This window comes from Herpailurus yagouaroundi, unplaced genomic scaffold, assembly GCF_014898765.1.
Source record: "Herpailurus yagouaroundi ecotype Mexico unplaced genomic scaffold, PumYag 196, whole genome shotgun sequence".
Taxonomy (NCBI): Eukaryota; Metazoa; Chordata; class Mammalia; order Carnivora; family Felidae; genus Herpailurus; species Herpailurus yagouaroundi.
In genome coordinates this window covers 31,910,164-31,929,519 of record NW_024412427.1, presented here as the reverse complement: position 1 = coordinate 31,929,519, position 19,356 = coordinate 31,910,164, and the positions used below count along the sequence as shown (strand labels likewise).

The following is a 19,356-nucleotide window of genomic DNA, read 5'->3' as shown; positions in this document are numbered from 1 at the left end:
TATCTTCTTTATTATTATTATTTTTTAATGTTTTTTTTTATTTTAGAGAGAGAGAGCACAAGCTGGGGCAGAGGCCGAGAGAATGAGGGAGACACAGAATCTGAAGCAGGCTCCAGGCTCTGAGCTGTCTGCACAGAGCCCGATGCAGGGCTTGAACTCACAAACTGCAGCAAGATCATGACCTGAGCTGAAGTCGAATGCTTAACTGACTGAGCCACCCAGATGCCCCTGTACTTGTATCTTCTAAGTGAGTCTGAACCGCTACAGAAAAGTCTGCCACCCTTCCCTTGCCAGTCTGAAATCTACTACAGCTGACCCTTGAACAACACAGGTTTGAACTGTGTGGCTCCACTTAACACATGGACTTTTTTTCAATATATACAGTACAGGACTGTAAATGTATTTTCTCTTCCTTGTGCCTTTCTTAATAACATTTTCTTTTCTCTAGGTAACATACAAAACATGTGTTAATTGACTGTTTATGTTATTGGTGAGGCTTCTGGATAACAATAGGCTACTATTACTGGTTAAGATTTAGGGGAGTCAACAGTCACATGCAGATTTTGGAATGCATGGGGGTCAGAGCTCCTAAACCCCCCACCCTACCCTGTGTTGCTCAAGGGTCAACTGTATTTTGCATAGAAATGCACCCAAATGAGGACATTTGGCCTCAGAATGAAAAATCAAATGGAATTCTTACTCGCTTGCTAAAAACTTCCTTTGTTCAGTACCCAGAAGCCTTTTTCCAGGAAGTCCATGGGTTGAAATCAGGGTGAGATTACTAAACTTCAGGTGAGAGCTGAGGAGAGAGAAGAAAACACACAAAAAAGGAGGTAAAGCTCGACTTGGTGAAGGTTTATTATAATTCAATTTAACCTTACCTTATGTATCATCCAATTGCTGAACTTTTCTTTTCAGCAACTCTTTTTGCACAAACTTTCCAACAGAACTGACCATGTCAATGAAAGGAGGGAGATGGCTCTGGAGCCTCTAACTGCAGAAACGTCCAGAAGCCAGAACACCAGCATGGCAGACACCATTTCATTTTTTTTTAATTGCCTCTCAGGGGGCACCTGGGTTGAGCATCCAACTCCTGATTTTGGCTCAGGTCATGATCCCGGGATCGTGGGATGGAGCCCCGCATCGACATTCCGGGGCCCGAAGCATGTTCATAGGCATCATCATAGGGATTAGTGTTAAAGATAGTTTGTGCTGGAAGTCGGGGGCAGGGCTCTATTATCCTCCTTTCATACAGACAAAAATCAAGCTTGGAAACAGGTAATTTGTTCACAGCTGAAGCTCATGGGCAGCAGAGCTGGAAGTGAGAGCCATCTCTCTTCTGACCCCCAGCAGTGCCCTCTGCACTCACCTCACTGCCCTCTAACCAAGTCCTGTGAGTGACATTAAGTAGGACACCCAGGAGCATAAGCAGAGGCTGCTGAAGAACGGATGTGCTTAAGACTCACTCCATCTTTTCCCTTAAGCATTAAAATACTCCTGCTGCAAATTTGCCCTTCAGCTAAAGTCAGCAAAATTTTATGCGTGAGTTGATCTTTTCATAGGATGGTGAGAAAGATATTTTTCTCTAAAATCTCTTCTGAGTTTACACCTCCCCTTCAAGCAACCAAATGCCAAAAAAGAAACCTTCACCAAGTTCGAGGAAAACACCTGCCCTCCTTTCCCATGAGGAAACTGGAAATTTTCCAAATGTGGAAATGCTATCAATTTACTGACAATCTGTTAAGTACCACTACAAGCAGGAGACTTTCGGTAATGGCATGGGCCGGCAATGTAATAAATTCAACTGCACCTGACATTTAAAAACAGCTAAATATTATGAAAGGTTGTGCTCTAGGGTCTCGAAGGATGCATGTCATTTAAGAATGAATATTCTTATCTGATACAAAGAAAACCCAGCACATCTTCTCTAATCATAAGAATAAAATTTTTGAATATGTTCAAATAACATAAAGGTCACAATTAACCCCAGCTACTTAGGGCTCCCAGTCTGCAAATGCACACTGATGACAGGTCTTTAATTTATTTACATTTAATGGAAAGTGCAAAATGCAGCTAATAATACATGTTGATGCTCACATGAAGTTAGAATTTATTTTGGCTTTGGTGCCTATGTGATGGAAATGTGGTTTATGTTATACTAATAATAGTTATACATGGGCATTTTTACAGCTCTCTGTGAACAGGCAGCTTAGTAATTATCCAGCTATATCTTTTACTACAAAAACAATCCCTTTGGCACTGAATAATTTGAATGATCTAACAACATGGATCAAATGACTTTTAAATTGCCAAATTGCCACACTATAATATACTGAATTATGCAATTGTGCAATTAAAGACTTCTCCAAAAGCTTTTGAGTGGGGATATTTTCTGGATTTTTATCTGTAAGGGCACCAAACTTTCTACTCCTTTTCTTTAGCCTTAGCCACTCTTATGCACTCTTCACGGTGGCTACTCTGGTCCTCTATCCAATCTTCAAGGTCACTAATTTAACCTTTCTTGTTTTCCCTCCCATCCCCTTTCCTCACTCTCAAGTTAGTTAGTACATCTCTCACACCATAAAGAAAACAAAGATGAGCCACCAGGCCTCCCCCCGCCCCGTTCCCCTTATAACCTCCAGAAACATCTATAAGAGCGTTCTTCCATTCCCTGTAATTCAAAAGACAGGTTCTCTCCACTAACCCTGTCTTCTCTTCATGTTCCTCTATCTTTCCTATTTTTTTAAGTAGGCTTCACACCCAGTATGGAGCCCAGTGCAGGGCTTAAACTCATGACCCAGAGATCAAGACCTGAGCTGAGATCAAGAGTTGGACACCTAACCAACTGAGTCACCCGGGGCACCCTCTCCCTATTTCTATGCCAGCAAATTGTCCTTACAACACTACTTATAAACCTGGAAGTAACCAGTTTATTTGCGATAGGGTGGAGCCATATAGTCAACAGGGGCCATGGCCTTGCTTATCTGCTACTCCAAGGGGGCTTCCATTCTCAATGTCTCCTCAGGCCCAAGGTAGCTCCTGGAGCTCCAGCAATCATATCCCATATCCACATTACAGGCAGAAGGAAGGAGGAATGGGTGGAAAAGGCTGTCCATTAAGAAGAGACTAAAATCCCATGTGACTTTTCTGCTTACATTGCCAGAACTCAGGGACACAGCCACATGTAGCAGAAAGGGAGCCTGGAAAATATGGTTTTTCAAAGAGAAATACAGTGGTTTTTTTTTGTTTTTTTTTTGTTTTTTTTTTTTAAAGAACCATATTGCCCAATGTTCTGTTACCAAGGACAAAGTGCAGAATAAATACTGGGAAACAACTAGAAATCTCTACTCATACTGCCTCATGGAGGAAGGCTAGATGGGCTTGGAGGAGGAAATAGGTGGCTGACACCATGTGGTTCAAATGAGAAAAGGCAGATGTATGTGTAGGGTTCTGGGAACTGAAAGGGGAAGGGGGAGTCATCCAGGAGCTAGCAATGGTCAGATGCCATTACTGATGTGAATAGAAGAAATGGTGACAGCTGGGGCCAGGAAGGAGGCCCTACCCAAAAGCTGCAGCCAGAGAACATGCTGTCTGCGGCAACATTATCTTCAGGTTCTCTCTTATTATTGCTTTTCTCACCAGCTCCTCCTCCTTTGCCCATCTCCCTGCTCACAAGCTTCCCAGTTTTCGTGCCTATCTCCCTGGGTGATGTTATCTACCACCATGACTTCATCTTACGTATTTGCATGAAAGCTTCCTTCTGAGCTCAAAACCCAATTTCCAAGGGCCTATCAGTTCTAATGTGGCTGCTTCACAAGTATCCCCAAATCAGTATGTAGTCCCATTCCATTGCTCCTTTATTTCAGTCAAAGGCATGATCAACTAACCACCTCTCAAGTTAGGAATCTGAGAGCCAACTTCAGACTCCCACCCTCTTTCTCACTTTCCACAACCGGTCACCACATCCAGCCTCTTTTAAAGTTTATTTATTTATTCTGAGGGAGAGAGATAGCAAATGGGGAAGGGGCTGAGAGAGAGAGAGAGAGAGAGAGAGACAGAGAGACAGAGAGACAGAGAGAGAGAGAGAGAGAGAGAGAGAGAGAGAATCCCAAGCAGGCTCCACATCACCAGCACAAAGCTCAATCCCCTGAACCTCGAGATCATGACCTGAACTGAAGTCAGACACTTAACCAACTGAGCCACCCAGGGGACCCGAAAACCTCTTTTTAAATTAAATCCAATCTCAATCGTTCCTAGTTTTAATTTTCCATGTTTGCTCACCACTTTGATAGTAGCAGAGCAGAGTGGCTAAGACTATGGGCTCAAGAGTCAGATAGCCTCAGTTGGATGCCAGCCTCTAGCATACTAGGTTTCTGACCTTGGGCGAGTGACAAGTTATTTAACCTCTCTGTGCTTCAGTGTCCTAATCTGTAAAATGGGAATAATAGAACCTAATGCCTTATAGGGGTGCTGTGGGATTAAATGACGGTATCTGTAAAAACGTTTAGAATATTGCCTGCTACATAAAACATTTTAAATGAATAACTATTTAATTAAAGTGATTTAAGATATTAAGTCCAAATTCATGAGCACGGTATATAAGGCCTTTGTATTGGGGGCTAAACTAACCTCATTAAACTTCTTGCTATTCAGTGAAGGTTCCCTCTTTCATGCCTTTCTATGAATGTGTCCACTTTTTCCTCCAACCTTGTGTTTTTTTAATGTAATTTTTTAATCTGATTCAGAAACATCCAAACATTTCTTAATTTATAACTAAGAATATTGGTCCAAAATCATAAAGTTTATAATGTGCAGTTTTAGTAGATTTTAGCTCTTCTGAGGGTGACATATGGAGATCAAATGTTTAAGACTTTTAATCTGATGACCAGTGAATATTTTAGAAGTTCCTACAAACAGAACAGTGAGTCACAGGGTACATCTTGGATTTGGGCATACAGTAGACAAAATGGCAGAACAGCAGGACCACAGAGACAACACCGTTCTCAGATCTAGTGGTGTTGGCTTACTGTATATAAACAATACTAACATCACTGTGAGTCCTCTGCTCCAAAATCAAAGGTCACTGTGTCGTGAAAAAAAAAAAAAGTTCAAGTGAAGTGCTCAAGCCAATGAAACATTAAACAAGCGCACCTGCATTTTCGCAGCGGATAATTCCAGTGGGGATTTCATGTTGCTGTGGATACAAGGGGAGGAACAGCTCAGAGATACGTGTAAAGCAGGGAGGGATTAGAGTATCCAGGGAAATAAGTAAAAGGTATTGCGTTTCATTCCATGCTTCAGGGGGACAGCTACAAAATTAGGTCTAAACATCCTTATCCTTCAAATAAAGAGGTCACATTGCCAATTTACTGTGAGCATGATAAAAGAAACATAAAACTTTTCATGTTGCTTACCCTTCTGGGCAGTATAAACCTGTCAGCCTGCCAAGTGAATGCTTATTACTTTTATTTTTAATTTTTTCCTGGCTGGGTTTTTTGTTTTTTGTTTTTTGTTTTTTTGTGGGTTTTTTTTGGCATAGCAAGGGCAACCAAAGCCAGTGATTTAATTAACTGCTTTCATTAATGCTTTTATTTGAATAGATAATATAGAGAGAGAAAATAATTATCCCACATCAATCTAAATGTTACAATTTACTAAAATCTCTGCTTTCTGAATTGTTCAGAACAATGACAAAAATGTTTACCAAATTACAGTAAATCCTAGCTCAAGACAGCTATTTAACTTAACTGCTTATTTAAATAGTCAAAAAATAACTCCGATCTGATTCAGTCTTAATGCTATCACATAATGTCACAAAATTAATGGTGACATGCTATAGATGGAACCTAAAAGTTGGGAACTCCCAATACCAAAAGAAAAATGGAGGGCAAAACAAGTCAAAATATTTATAAGTTGTTTAAGAGAATTTACCAGGTTCTCCCTGAAAAATTGTTAACTTTCTTCAGCAATATTATTTTGTTTAGCTCACAAAGAGATTTGTTTGACAATGTCCTTGGCCACTTCCTGTTTGTTGTCTTAGTAAAAATAGCCCAACAGCTGCATCCATGGCCTCCTGGCTGTCAGTAGTGGCACACTCGGACCTCCAGGGGGAGACCAAAGAAAGAAAGACCTGAAGAGGGTGGGGTCAAGGATTCTGAGCACTTCTAAAAGTGGGGAAGGTTCATGGGGCAAAGAAGAAGTTCAAATCTCTCTCCCTGACCTTTTTTCTCTCTTCTCTTCGGTGCCATATTACATGGCTCTCCTATTCATGGGAGCCCCAGTAGGAACCAGGGTGGGGCCTGGAAAAAGGGGCCAAGAAGCAAATCTCAAACCTGCCTGAATCCAGGCTTATGTCCTGGGACAAGGATCTAGAATCAACACTGAACCCAACAATGTCTGTTTGCCGGTGCTTTGTGAATTCTTCAGGGACCCTTCAGGGGAGGGGGTGGTGGCCAGGGTAAGGGACTGGGGGAGGGGGGAGGGAGAGGGGAAGGAAGGTATGGGGATTCAGGAACTCAGATGAAAAGCTTGTGTATCTCTGCATAAAAATAACACATAAATCCTAACTGAAAAAATGAAAATGAATGTAATGTTTGAAATGGTCACTTAACGAATAAGAATAAAATTTGGAAGTCTGGCAAAACAAACTAAGATGAAATTGGATTTTGCTTTATAATTTACGGGAAATGATTATGTACATATGAGTAAAAATGTTACACATTTGTACTCTGATCATATTTTTATATACATGGAGCATATATAAGATGTAGATACTAAGACAGCAGTTATGAAAGACCAGCTGGAAAGCCTCTGCACACAAGAGATGGCAAAATGTAAGACACCAATCGATCAGTTCCTTAAGACTGGAACAGAGCATTGTGGGGATCCAAAAGTGATGAGGTCACTTGTGGAGGTGTGGGGTGGGGATAAGGACAGGTTTGTTGCTTGGGGCAAATGCTCGTGGTTACAAGGCTTTATAGACACCATATGGTCAGGTTTCCTCATGCATGGCATTTATATATTCTTGAACCTTTATTCTTAATGGTGATAGTTTAAGCATGAAGTATATGAGATGCTTTCTACTAGGTCCAATTTAGTGTGTAAATACTATGATATGGGGTAATGACTTCAGCTATGTCATGTTTAATGATAAGTTAATAATTATGCCTAGTAAGTAAGCCCTGAAGTAATGATATGACATAGAAGTTATATATGATTTGTTGAGAATTAGAAAATGTGGTTTGGAAAACAAGCTCATAAAAACAGGTTAATTGCAATGAGCAATTATAGGGGGAAATACGTTTCCTTACAGATAAGAGCTGCCAATTTTGAGGCAATGTCTACATAAATGGTTACTATACCCAGGTGCATGTTAGAATTACCTGGGGATTCTTAAAAATACATATTCCTGGAATTGTAGCTTCAGGAATAGGGCCCTTTTTATAACTATCACCTCCACCTCCACCCCCATCCCAGCCCCACCCCCACAAATAGCTTTGATGTACAGAGTTGTTAAGTCTGGAATTTTCACAATCTGTTGCTTAGAGAAAAAGTTGCTCAACATTACGCTCATGTCTAGGACGCTGATCATAACATGTTTCTCCATCATTAGTTCTTAAAATAAAAGGAAACTCAGGGCTTTTTTTTTTTTCTTTCTTTCTTTTTTTTTTTTTTTTTTTTAGCACAAGTGCCTTACCATGTTGGTAAGGATTGGAAAGATTCTGGTCGTCCTTTTGAAAGAAATTATCTTCAGAGAATTTCAGTTAGGGATTAACACGGTCTTCAGAAGCCATGTGCCCAGTAACTGGCCTTGCCTTGTCTGGGTTTCAACGGTGGCTCCAAGCGCTCCAATCCCCCAGAGGGTATGACTACCTGACACCTCTACAGAAGGACTACCTGACACCTCTACAGAAGACACCTCTACCACGTCTCCAGGCTTCTCCAAACTGCCACCCAATATCAAACGGTGTACGAGAAGGGCCAGTTTGACACCTCCTTGTTCCCTCAAAGTGCTTGTAGTCACTTCTGTAATCGGTTGAAGGTATAGGGATGCAAGAAAGTGACTAGTGGATTCAGAGCTGAGTCGGGGTCAGGGAGCTGTGACTGAGTGTGTACGGTGTCCTTTGTCTTTTGGGAACTGAGGCTGCACATGAGAAAGGTGCGGACAGCAGGATGGGGACAGTTGGCATTGACCTAGTGCCTCTAAAGTCCGAGTCACTCCTGGAGGGCTTGTTTAAACAAAAATCCCTAGACCCCATTCTCCAGGTTTCTGATACCGTAGGTCTGGGGTGGGACCTGAGAATTTGTATTTCTATAACAGGTTCCCAAATGATGTCCATGTTGGTGTTCCATTTTGAGAACCACTGTTCTAGGCACAGAAAAGTGAGGGGCTCCCAGTGATTTTGGGTGCATAAGAAAGGTGGGTAGAGTTTAATATAAGTTTCAATGAAGGAAGTATATGATCCGTTAAATATTTGAGACACATAAGTAAAAAGTGAATTTTTTGTTTTTGGCCTTGTTTTTTGTTTGTTTTGTTGTTTTGTTTTTAATGCAGTGGAATTCCTGGATTTGGGGTGTGGGGTGCACTCAGAGCCCCCTCAAGACTTACATGATAAACTTGAGGTTAGTGGCAAAAGAGAGGACCCAAAATATGTCCAGATTAATGTTTGAAAAGCATCCAAGTATCATGAAAGGGCTTAAGAAACATCCATTGGCAGCCCATTAGGTAGTGATGGTCAGTGGGAGCCAAAGATGTGGCCATTATGACCATGAGAGTCTTTGGTCCAAAAGGGATTTCTATCCCTCAGCCTGGGTAGACAGCTAACAGGGCAGGGCATAACACCAGTTTTCTCTGCAGTCAAGCACTTTTGCAAAACAGAAACACCACAGAGCATTGGTCGGCTTGCTTGGTACTCCTGATGGTAAATCCGAGATGGTAGCCATTTTAACTGAATTTCTTTTTTTTTTTTTTTAATTTTTTTTAACATATTTATTTTTGAGACAGAGAGACAGAGCATGAACGGGGGAGGGTCAGAGAGAGAGGGAGACACAGAATCTGAAACAGGCTCCAGGCTCTGAGCTGTCAGCACAGAGCCCGACGCAGGGCTCAAACTCACGGACCACGAGATCATGACCTGAGCCAAAGTCGGACGCTTAATCGACTGAGCCACCCAGGCGCCCCTAACTGAATTTCAAGAGAACATCTTTGCCAGACCAGGACCTCTAGCAGGGAGCAGACACATATACTGGCAAGAAACACCTCTGATTCATCCTTAATCCTCAGGGGAGAGAGTATCTTCCATATGAAGACCCTACCTCCCCAGGCTCTTCCCTCCTATTAGAGACAATGTGAGGCTCCCACAAGGAAACTGGATATGTAAATTTAATTAGTGGGGAGGTGCCAGTCTAATAAGCTTGGAGTGATAGGCTTTACCAGATGCTTTGTGTGTTATCACCTGATTTAACCCTCGTGCCAGTGTAGGAGGAGAGATTCTGGGTTCTCTCCCCATTGTACAGGTGAAGAAACAGGTTCACAGACTTTGGATGATTTTCCTGGGCCCCATCAAGTCATGGGAGAGCTCTCTAACTCAGTGGTTCCTGGATCCTGACCCCCAGGGGTGTGAAAACACAGATTCCCACACCTCCCCCTGCATTTCTGATTCAATCCTTATAGGGTGGCATCTGGGTATCTGCATCTCCAACAGATCCCTAAGCAATGCAGAAGTGCTGGTCCACAGACCACAGTTTGAAAACTACTGATCTAACCTTATCTCTGTCCCAAATTATAAATAAAGTATCTGCCAACACATGCTTTTAAGGCCACCTTTTCTTCCAGCCAAGGTTTCTGGTGGAGTAGACTGGATCCTGTTTAGAGCTACAAGAATGCCTGGGAAGAGAGGTGGCCTTGAAAACTTCTTGACACAGTCTTATTATCTAGCCTTGCTTTTTCTCTGCCTTCATCTCTGCCCCTGTATTTCACCAAAGGACAACTGAATATTAATTAAGAACAAGACTAGGGGCACCTGGGTGGCTCAGTCGGTTAGGCTCAGGTCATGATCTCACTGTTGGTGGGTTCAAGCCCCACGTCGGGCTCTGTGCTGACAGCTCAGAGCCTGGAGCCTGTTTTGGATTCTGTGTCTCCCTCTCTGTCTGCCCCTCTCTGCTCACACTCTGTCTCTCTCTCTGTCTCCAAAATAAATAAAAATTTACAAAAAAAAAAAAAAAAAAAGAAAGAAAGAACTGACTAAAGAAATTGGGATGGTAGGGAGCCTACCTATATCAACTGCAAAAGGTTCTCCCACCCCACTGCTTTCCTGTTCCTGTCTGCCTGGGGACATCTTTTGACCATGGGAGCTGGAGGGACAGGCTGGAAGAACAGTTCAGGGTGACCATGTGACCAGAAGGACAGGAACTGGTGGGTAAATACCGCAGCTTCCTCACACAAAGAGGGGCCACTCTCCATTGTGTCCTTTGAAGGGTCCCAGTATAGGATTGAGTCTCAGTTGCCCACAGCAACCTGCTGACAAATGCTTTTTGGGGGTGTTGCTGACTTCCCTCCCTTTCCCACCTCACCACCCTGCTCTCTCAGGTGATTTCCTGGGATGGCCCCCAAATAAACTGCTTGCATCCACATTCTTTGTTTTCAGCTTTTGAAGGAATGTAACCGAAGGCAGGTGCCGACATCATCATTTGAAAATGAAACAATAGTAGAGGGTGGAGACGGAGTGCGTGAGTTTATTACTCAGTTGACACCTGTGGTTATGTTTTGTGTGATCATGAAGAATACATTCCCTAATTAACATCCTTAGCCTCAAAGAATCATGAAAAAGCCCCACAAAAAATGACAATAAGCTGATCCCAAAAAAGGCCTAATATTGCTCAAAGAGTCTTGCTTTTCTTTTGTTCGGAGTCTCTAAAGTGGTGAAGGTAGGAGATAAGAAGAGTTATCCTGAAATGAACAGGAGTGGATAATTTCAATAAATGAAGATTTTTTTCATTTATAATTAATTACATTTAAATATTGGATTCAGTTAGGAAACTCGATTGTGATTCACAACACCAGGGAGTCTGGTCATTATTTTCCAGTGGCAGAATGTCAGGTCTTTCTGCCTGGGAAGGCCAGACCCTCTGAGCTTGACACGTAGCTGTCCCTACTCCCCACCCCACTCCAGCCACAAGACGGGCCTCCGTATGGGCCCCTGACAGGTCCCATTGTGATGCCAACACAACAATACGGCAGGACGCGACCTGCCCAGTCGGCCTGCTCCCCAGGCACCTGGGAGGGCAGCGCTGCACGTGCCACGGGCCTGGCCGCCACGCTGCATTTGCCCTCGTATCAAAAGGACAATCAGGGAGAGCACATGTCCATCCGTTCACGGGGCCGAGACCAACAGTACAGAACAATGGCAGTCACCAACCTGTTCACTGGGGTTTAGCTCTGAGCTCAGCAAGTAAGCACTATTTAATTAGTCACCTAATTAGTGACAGGCCACACTGAAGGTTTCAGATGTCCTCAGACAAACGTAAAGATAAAAAAGTCTAATTAAGCTGCAAGCGCTTTGCTGGCTGCTGCCAGATCCCACAGCTGTGCCGGATATGCAGCCCCATAACAGGAGACCTGGTCATCCGGGCACAACTGCGGCTCTGCAAACGTGACCTCCTCAGTTCAAGCTATTCTTAGTGGCCCCCACTCACCCAACCTGATGAGGGATCCATGTTTAGGTAGAAAATCAGAGATTTTACCCCTTGATGAGATTCTTTGGGTTGGTCTTTGTTTGTTTGTTTGTTTGTTTTGTTTTTGTTGAGAAAACTCTTTGTGGTGGTAGAAGTGGAAGAGGTGGGCCTGGGCCCTCCCGCCCATCAGCGCTTTCTGTGAATCCAAGTGTGTGTTTCTCTAGGCGCACCAAGGGTTGTTGGGATACCACCCGGGGCTGCTTTCAGTCACTGTCATCCCAGGATGCCACTGCAGGCTCCTCAAGAGATTCTTTACCTCAGAATTTAATTAGGAAGGATTTTAAAACAATGGATTAAAAGGAGCTGCACCATAATTAGGGGTAAATAATGTAACGCACTGAAGCAGGGAGACACAAGAGCTGAAACAGAATAAACCAGTAACTGCTTCAGCTCAGTGAGTTCATGCCCTAGAGATAGCGAAGAAACCGTTCTGTGTAATTTATTTGGGGGGGGGGGGTGCTATCTACTTGGGACACTGTCTGGGACAGGGCCTGGGGCTCTGCATTGCTAGCGAGCTCCCAGGTGATGGTGACGCTGCTGTTCCACAGGCCACACTATAAGAAGGACGTGAAACATAAGATGAGTCCACAGACCTGGTTCCCACCCACCCTTTTGGGGGCATGGCATTTCTCCTTTTCTCTTTAAAAAATGATTTTGGAGTACTTCAGTGGAAAGCTTGAAGTATTCAAAGCATGACATTTTGGGGGTTCGGCAGAGAGGGACTTCATGCGTGAGGTGGCTGGTGAAAATATAACCTCTTAACATTTTGTGGGAAAGAGCCTCCTGCTCTCTGAAAAGAGCTTTCAGACTTCGTTGCAAAGCTCTCCTCCAGGAAATAGTGTTTCCCTGACAGGTGATAGATGCTCACCTCCAGGCCTGGCTGTGAACCAAGAAGATGAAGTTCCTTTTAGGCCTCAGATAAGATTGGTGTTCCTTGGGTGACAGAACTTTGGGCTGGCAGGACCATGGGAGTCCCTGCCATGACCTTCTCAGCACAGTGAGGAAGACAGGCCATAGCACTGATTGGCAGCAGAAGGGGGCTGACAACTGAGGCCAGGTTCTTTCTGCTTTTCCCCATGATTGGGGTTTTAGACAAGTCTTATTAATACAAGTACTAAGAAGGATAATATATATGAAATACTTATACTGTCCAAGCCAAGAACATTCATTCTCAAAGAAGTGGGGCAGCCAAGTGAACATGACCTATCAATCATGAGAACCATAATTTAAAAATAGTTCAGGTCCATCATGTGAATGTCTTGGGACGCTGAAGAACCTAAATAATTCACAATAAAATGTCTTAAGAACTGCCGTTCCCTTCCAATTCACTGCCCTCTACACCATAGGATAAGTAGGGGTTTCCTCCTCTTCATGCCCTACACCAAGTAAGTTCCCCTGGCCCTGACTCGATGCCAGCTGTTGGTCTCCTACTCAGCTCCTGGTGATCACCATGGAAATCCGTGCCCTGCAGGGAAGGTTATCAGGAAAGGCCATGCATGTGGCTTGAGCCCACACTGGCCATAGGGTGGGATGTTGGGGCCCAAATACATTCCCTCCTGGGCTCCTCTTGGAGTTTCTTGGACACAGTATCCTGAGAAGATAAATGCATATGCCCTGGGGCATGGGGAACAAATTAGCTGAGGCTCACCCTGACCCTGAATTACCCTACACCCCCACCCTTCTCCATCAGCCAGTCAGGAGCCTCAGGAAGCCTGACAGAGTTTGCAGGAAGCTGTGAGAGCAGGGCTACCGCTCTTTAGCTCAGCCCTGGAAGACTGAATAGGGGTGGAAGGGTGGGAGAACCCCAAGGGATACTGGTATGTGTCCCTAAGAAAACACTTGTCATACATGTCACTGGGAACCGGGGGCCCAGGAGACCTTGACCGGGTAAGGACATGAAGATGCAGGGGGACCCACAGGCCTGACAACCAGAGATAAGGTGTGTCTGTGCAGATGTAACTGGATGGGTAACAGCAAAGGACCAGATAGAATGCTTTACAAAAAAAAAAAAAAAAAAAATTGAAACATCATGTTCACTATTCCCCCCTTGCATAGAGCCTTGTCCTACCGTATTAGTTGATGACTAAGGGCAAATCCCTTCAGCTCCCCTAGTAGCACCTTAGCACTTGAGGAAAGAAGGATGTAACAAGGGGTAAGAATTTGTACAAGGATTGCCTTTGGTGTCCTTTGAAGAGGACAAATGCTTTCTAATTTTTTTGCACGCACACAACACGAGGACAAAGAGTTGTCTGTTTAGATTCCAGATGACAGGATTATCAGGCTTTCTGGAAAAAGAGATTGCTGTACTGGGCCTCAGATGGGTTTTGCAGGAACTGAAGTGCCTCAGCTGAGTCTGATAGTGTGGTGCAGGAACTCAGGAGGGCAATTTTTCTAAATCTTGCCTCTAAAATCTGGATTCAATCCTCATTGGGGGCCAGTGTCTGGTGATCACTTCCATTTCATTTCGGGTCAAATCATTTATAACATCTAGTTCAAATGCAGTTAAGCTGGTAAGTAAAATATGCAGTAGGTTACTATGGTGATTGCTAATTTAAAATAATTAGGGAAAATAATGAGAAAAGTATTTCCTCTGTGAAGGATTCAAGATCCGTAAACTGATACCAGTCTATTTTTAGTATACGTAATCTGTAACGATGACAGAGAACTGTGAGTACTTTAAAATGCTTTAAAAAGGTCTGTCTGATTGAGGAATTTAATCAACCAAGTACTTAGATCCAAATTTATTCTTGTCTTTATTAAATCTAAGTTGATTCCACAAAAAGAAAATGATATGTGTATATCTTAATGTAATCATTTAAAATAAGACCATGACTAAGTATGTAGCTGAATGAAGATTTCAGACCTGTTTCTGGTAACTTCTTGACTACTATTTCACAAGTCCACACTGATAAATCACTCAGAAATGGTCACATATGACTTGCTGCTCAGAGTCTTAGATGAAGAGACCCCTCAGAATGAGGAGAGCCCTCAAACTGTAGTGTGGCACACACGGGAAAATGGATGCTCCTGGGTGCTTCTCATTATTTCTTTCTTGCAATGAAAGATTGCTATAGACTGACCACAATATTTAAAGCATGTGAGCTCTGTTGCTAATTTCAATAATGACATGTGACTTATTTCTGATTAACTAGGGGTATGATCCAGATAACTGAACAAATTGGCTGGAAAGTGAAAAAAAATCTTTATCTGGTTAATGTGATGTCAAATGAGCAAAGTAACCATTTGGGATTAGCTTGTCTCCTTATCAACTAAGTGCAAACACCTGGTAGGGGTCATTTCCTCCACCCCTTTCCTTGTCTAACCCTTAACCCTCACCCATCTTCTTTGGACCAGTACTTTTGCTGGCTTCTGGAGGAGTGCTAGTGGGGAGCTTTTTCCCATCTTCTGCTTATCTTTTAGCACCTACAGTTTTGAACAGGAGCTAAAATTTCTCATGTGATCCTGAGCAAGAGATTTAGAAAAAACTGGACTCTTGATTCAGCAGTCTGTGGTTCTCCAAAGCCAAGCTCTTTTAAGACATCTATGAGACTATGAGACTTTATTGGGGCACCTGGGTGGCTCAGTCGGTTAAGCATCAGACTTTGGCTTACGTCATGATCTCACCATTTGTGAGTTCGAACCCTGCATCAGTCTCTGTGCTCGGAGTCTGCTTCAGATTCTGTGTCTCCTCTCTCTGCCCCTCCCCCACTTGTACTCTGTCTCCCTCTCTCTCAAAAATAAATAAACATTAATTTTTTTTAAAAAGACATCTATGAGAGTTTTAAAAAAAAAAATAAATGAGCAGGGATGCCTGGGTGGCTCAGTCACTTAAGCATCCAACTCTTGATTTCAGCTCAGGTCATGATCTCACAGTTTGAGTTCGAGCTCTGCGTCGGGCTCCTCACAGTGTAGAGCCTGGGATTCTGTCTCTCCCTCTTTCTGCCTCTGCCTTGCTCTCTCTCTCTCTCTCTCTCTCAAAAAATAAATAAATAAACTTTAAAAAAATAAAAAAATAAAAAAATGAGGAAACCAAGTCTGAGAGAAAATGAGGTAACACATCTAGGGTTCCGCATCATGTGCTGGTGATGCCAGGCCATGAACCCAAGTTCTTGGACAATAACCCAGGGCTCTTCCTGTCAATGAGGGGCTGAAATTCAGTGAGTAGAAGGAGAGCTAGTCAGGGGAAGCTGAGAATTCTCGGGAATCACCTATCAGTAAAATGTGCTCTTAAAGGAAACCCATTTAGTGCTGTGAGGATTAAAAAAAAAAACAGCACTGAAGGGATGCGAAGGCCTCAGTCTTCCCTGGGGGGTTTTACTCTGTTCCCTGACACCTAAAATGCAGGGTATGGAAGAAAGGTCCTGGCTTGTCTGCCATTTCAGAAAGCCTATTTGTGATGTGCAGTGTCAAAACTGGTTCCCAAATCTGCCTGATCATATGGAGCACTTGCTAAAATGTAGATCCCCAGAGCCCTCCCTGGGAGTTCCTGATTCTGTGTTCTGTGTTCCTGTCTGGTGCTGAGTCTGGGAGTCTAACAAATGCTCTAGGTGATTCTTATGATTCAACCAATGAGGGAAACACTAGTATAGACTAACGTTGGCAAAATTCTAGAAAGGGTCAGAGTGTACGTATTTTGAGCATTGCAGGTTAAACAGTCCCTGTCACGGTCTCTCAAATCTGCCACTGTATCAAGAAAACAGAGACAACATATAAATAAATGTGACTGTGTTCCAATAAAGTTTTATTTACAAAAGCAAGTAGAAAGCCACATTTGACCCAGGAGCTATAGTTTGCCAACCCTCAGTCTAGAATATTTCACTGCTTCATCAATCCACCTAGGCAAGGTGTATGGGGTGGCAAAAAAACTTCAGGTCTTTTCTTTCAAAACAACCTTTCAGGTATAGAAGAGAAGAGCCTATTTAAAAACAAACAAATAAAGTAAAACAACTCACCAAAATACCAGCGTCTCTAGGAAGGAAATTCCAACACTGGATGCACCAACCACAACAATCTTGGCATTCACAGTTATTTTCGGTTCCAATGTTAGTTTTCTATTTGTATGGTTCAAGGCATAACCCAACTAGAATAAAAGATACAAAGAAAAAGAGAGACTTAAAGAAGATATAGCTGAGTCTGTGCTCCCAGATTGGCAATTATGTAGAAGAGTTATTTAACCGGACACTACTGGCAAATCAGACTAAATGCCCATGCACAGCCATAGTGAAATTTATGGAAAATAATTTTTAAGATATTAACATGAGTTTGGGAAAATACCTAATACCTAGTCTGCCTCACATAAAAATGCTTGGTTTACATAATTTTTTTCTTATTGCTGATGGATGTTTCTTACAAAACTGAGGCCCTTTATGATTAGAAACAATGAGGTAAATAATCCCACAAGAAGATAGACAAGTTGCTCCTTAAGAATCCATAGTTTTAGGAAAGGTCTCAACCTTTCCTTCTGTCCAAGATCACCCTGAAAACTTGAACAACAATGAGATTACAATTGTTGGGTAATTTAAGGCAAATATTAATTCTTTCCATTCTGCGTCCCTCACACCACTTAGCCCAGTGCCTTGTACATATGTGTTCAGTAATTTGTAGAATGGCAAACCTTAGTTGAATGACAAAAACATGTTGGATGATTAAGAGTTATTCAAACTTTCAGATGCTCTGAGGTCAAGGAGAACTCTTAGAAGCAGAGAAGGTAACTGGCGATCATTTTATTTTTTCTTAATTTTTTTTAATGTTTATTTATTTTTGAGACAGAGCATGAACGGGGGAGGGGCAGAGAGAGAGTGAGACACAGAATCGGAAGCAGGCTCCAGGCTCTGAGCCATCAGCCCAGAGCCCGACGCGGGGCTCGAACTCACGGACCGCGAGATTGTGACCTGAGCTGAAGTCAGACGCTTAACCGACTGAGCCACCCAGGCGCCCCTACTGGTGATCATTTTAATGCCCATGTTTGGAAAACTTTCTTGAGTTGATTTATTTGATTCACTTTCCTGCAAAGGCTTCAGTGGAAGCAGTAAATGTATGAAGGAAAGATTTACAAAGAGATAAAAAGAGTAGGGTATTCTTGAAAGGATGTTCTATTGTGTCGATAGTCCTTAGTTCTATTTTTTTTAAGTTTGTTTATGTTGAAAGAAAGGGAGAGAAAGAGCATGTGGGGGAGGTGCACAGAGAGGGAGAGAGAGAGCGAGAGAGAAACCTGAGCAGGCTTTGCATTGTCAGTGAACCCATGAACCATGAAATCATGACCTGAGCCAAAAACAAGAGTCGGATGGGCTCCCCCCACCGACTACCCCCACCTTTTTTTCAGTTTGACCTTAGTTCTATTTTTAATTCATTAATTCAACACACATTTTTATTTGATGTCTGGAAGAATTACAACTGACTTCTCATCAGTTACAATGGAGTCCATAAGGCAGTGGAATGACAGCCACACCAATGCACCCCACTCAGTTAAATTCTCATCACATCAGCATTAACTCATCCTACAGCTCAGAGATATTCAAATTCCAATAGACCAAATCTATTTTGAATTTTCTTAAAATCGTGAGTTACTAAGAGTTTGGAAATCCAGTAGGCTAATGGTAAAGTCCTATGTAAAGCTTGGCTCCCACTGACCTTCCAGTGCCTGAGGTAGCTTGGATGTGGCCACATGCTTTGCCATCCATCAAGGAACATGTGAAATTTAGAGGATAGAACCCTTATCTCTAGCTCTAGCTAGCCTAGCAATATGGAGGTAGGTCTTGACCCAAATAATGTAATATAATGTAATGTTTGGATATTTTAGACTCTCCATAATTAATGCTGCTGGTGCCTTTCAGCATGCTCCCACCTTTAATGAGGCACACCATGAATTCTGGAAGATATTGAGCTTGCTCCCATCTTTAAGAGGGGACTCCAGTTGACATAAACCAAGTCACATAACCATACCCTCCTTGCTCAATAATTGGCCCAGAATAGACACATGACCTATGTTGGCCTAATCATACTGAATCCCAGGACTTTTATATGGTGGTTGAAAAAGAGAAACCTCTTGCCTTCTAGATAGTATTGGGGTATAGATGTGAAGCCTGAAATGGTATAGTCATCATGACACCAAGCAGGAAACAATCTTGGTTGAAGCCCCAACAGAATCACTGAGACATGGAACAGAAATTCCTTTCAGGGTTCTTGGGTAGCTCAGCCAGTTGAGCCTCCAACTTTGGCTTAGGTCATGATCTCACAGCTTGTGAGTTTGAGCCTCACATTGGGTTCTGTGGGGCTTGCTTTGGATTCTGTGTCTCCCTGTCTCTCTGCCCCTCCCCCACTCATTCTCTCTCTCTCTCTCTCTCTCTCTCTCTCTCTCTCTCTCTCTCAAAAATAAATAAACATTAAAAGAAAAAGAGGGGCACCGGGGTGGCTCGGTTGAGTGACCAACTTTGGCTCAGGTCATGATCTCATGGTCTGTGGGTTCAAGCCCTGCATCTGGCTCTGTGCTGATAGCTCAGAGCCTGGAGCCTGCTTCTGATTCTGTGTGTCCCTTTCTCTCTGCCCCTCCCCCATTCATGCTCTCTCTCTCCCTCTCTCTCTCTCTCTCTCTCTCAAAATAAATAAGCATTAAAAATTAAAAAA

At 42.9% G+C, this 19,356-nt stretch overlaps 1 protein-coding gene across 3 annotated transcripts in view; it reads right to left on the bottom strand.

Annotated features, from left to right (window-relative positions):
* CFAP61 (cilia and flagella associated protein 61) overlaps positions 1 to 19,356 on the bottom strand; it is a 281,759-nt gene that overhangs the window by 97,025 nt on the left and 165,378 nt on the right. For all 3 annotated transcript variants that reach the window (XM_040447823.1, XM_040447824.1, XM_040447825.1), the window contains 2 exons: positions 16,686 to 16,813; positions 701 to 799 (listed from right to left, as the gene is read on the bottom strand). In XM_040447823.1, the coding sequence (XP_040303757.1) occupies positions 701 to 799; positions 16,686 to 16,813 (227 nt within the window). The remainder of the gene's footprint in view (positions 1 to 700; positions 800 to 16,685; positions 16,814 to 19,356) is intronic.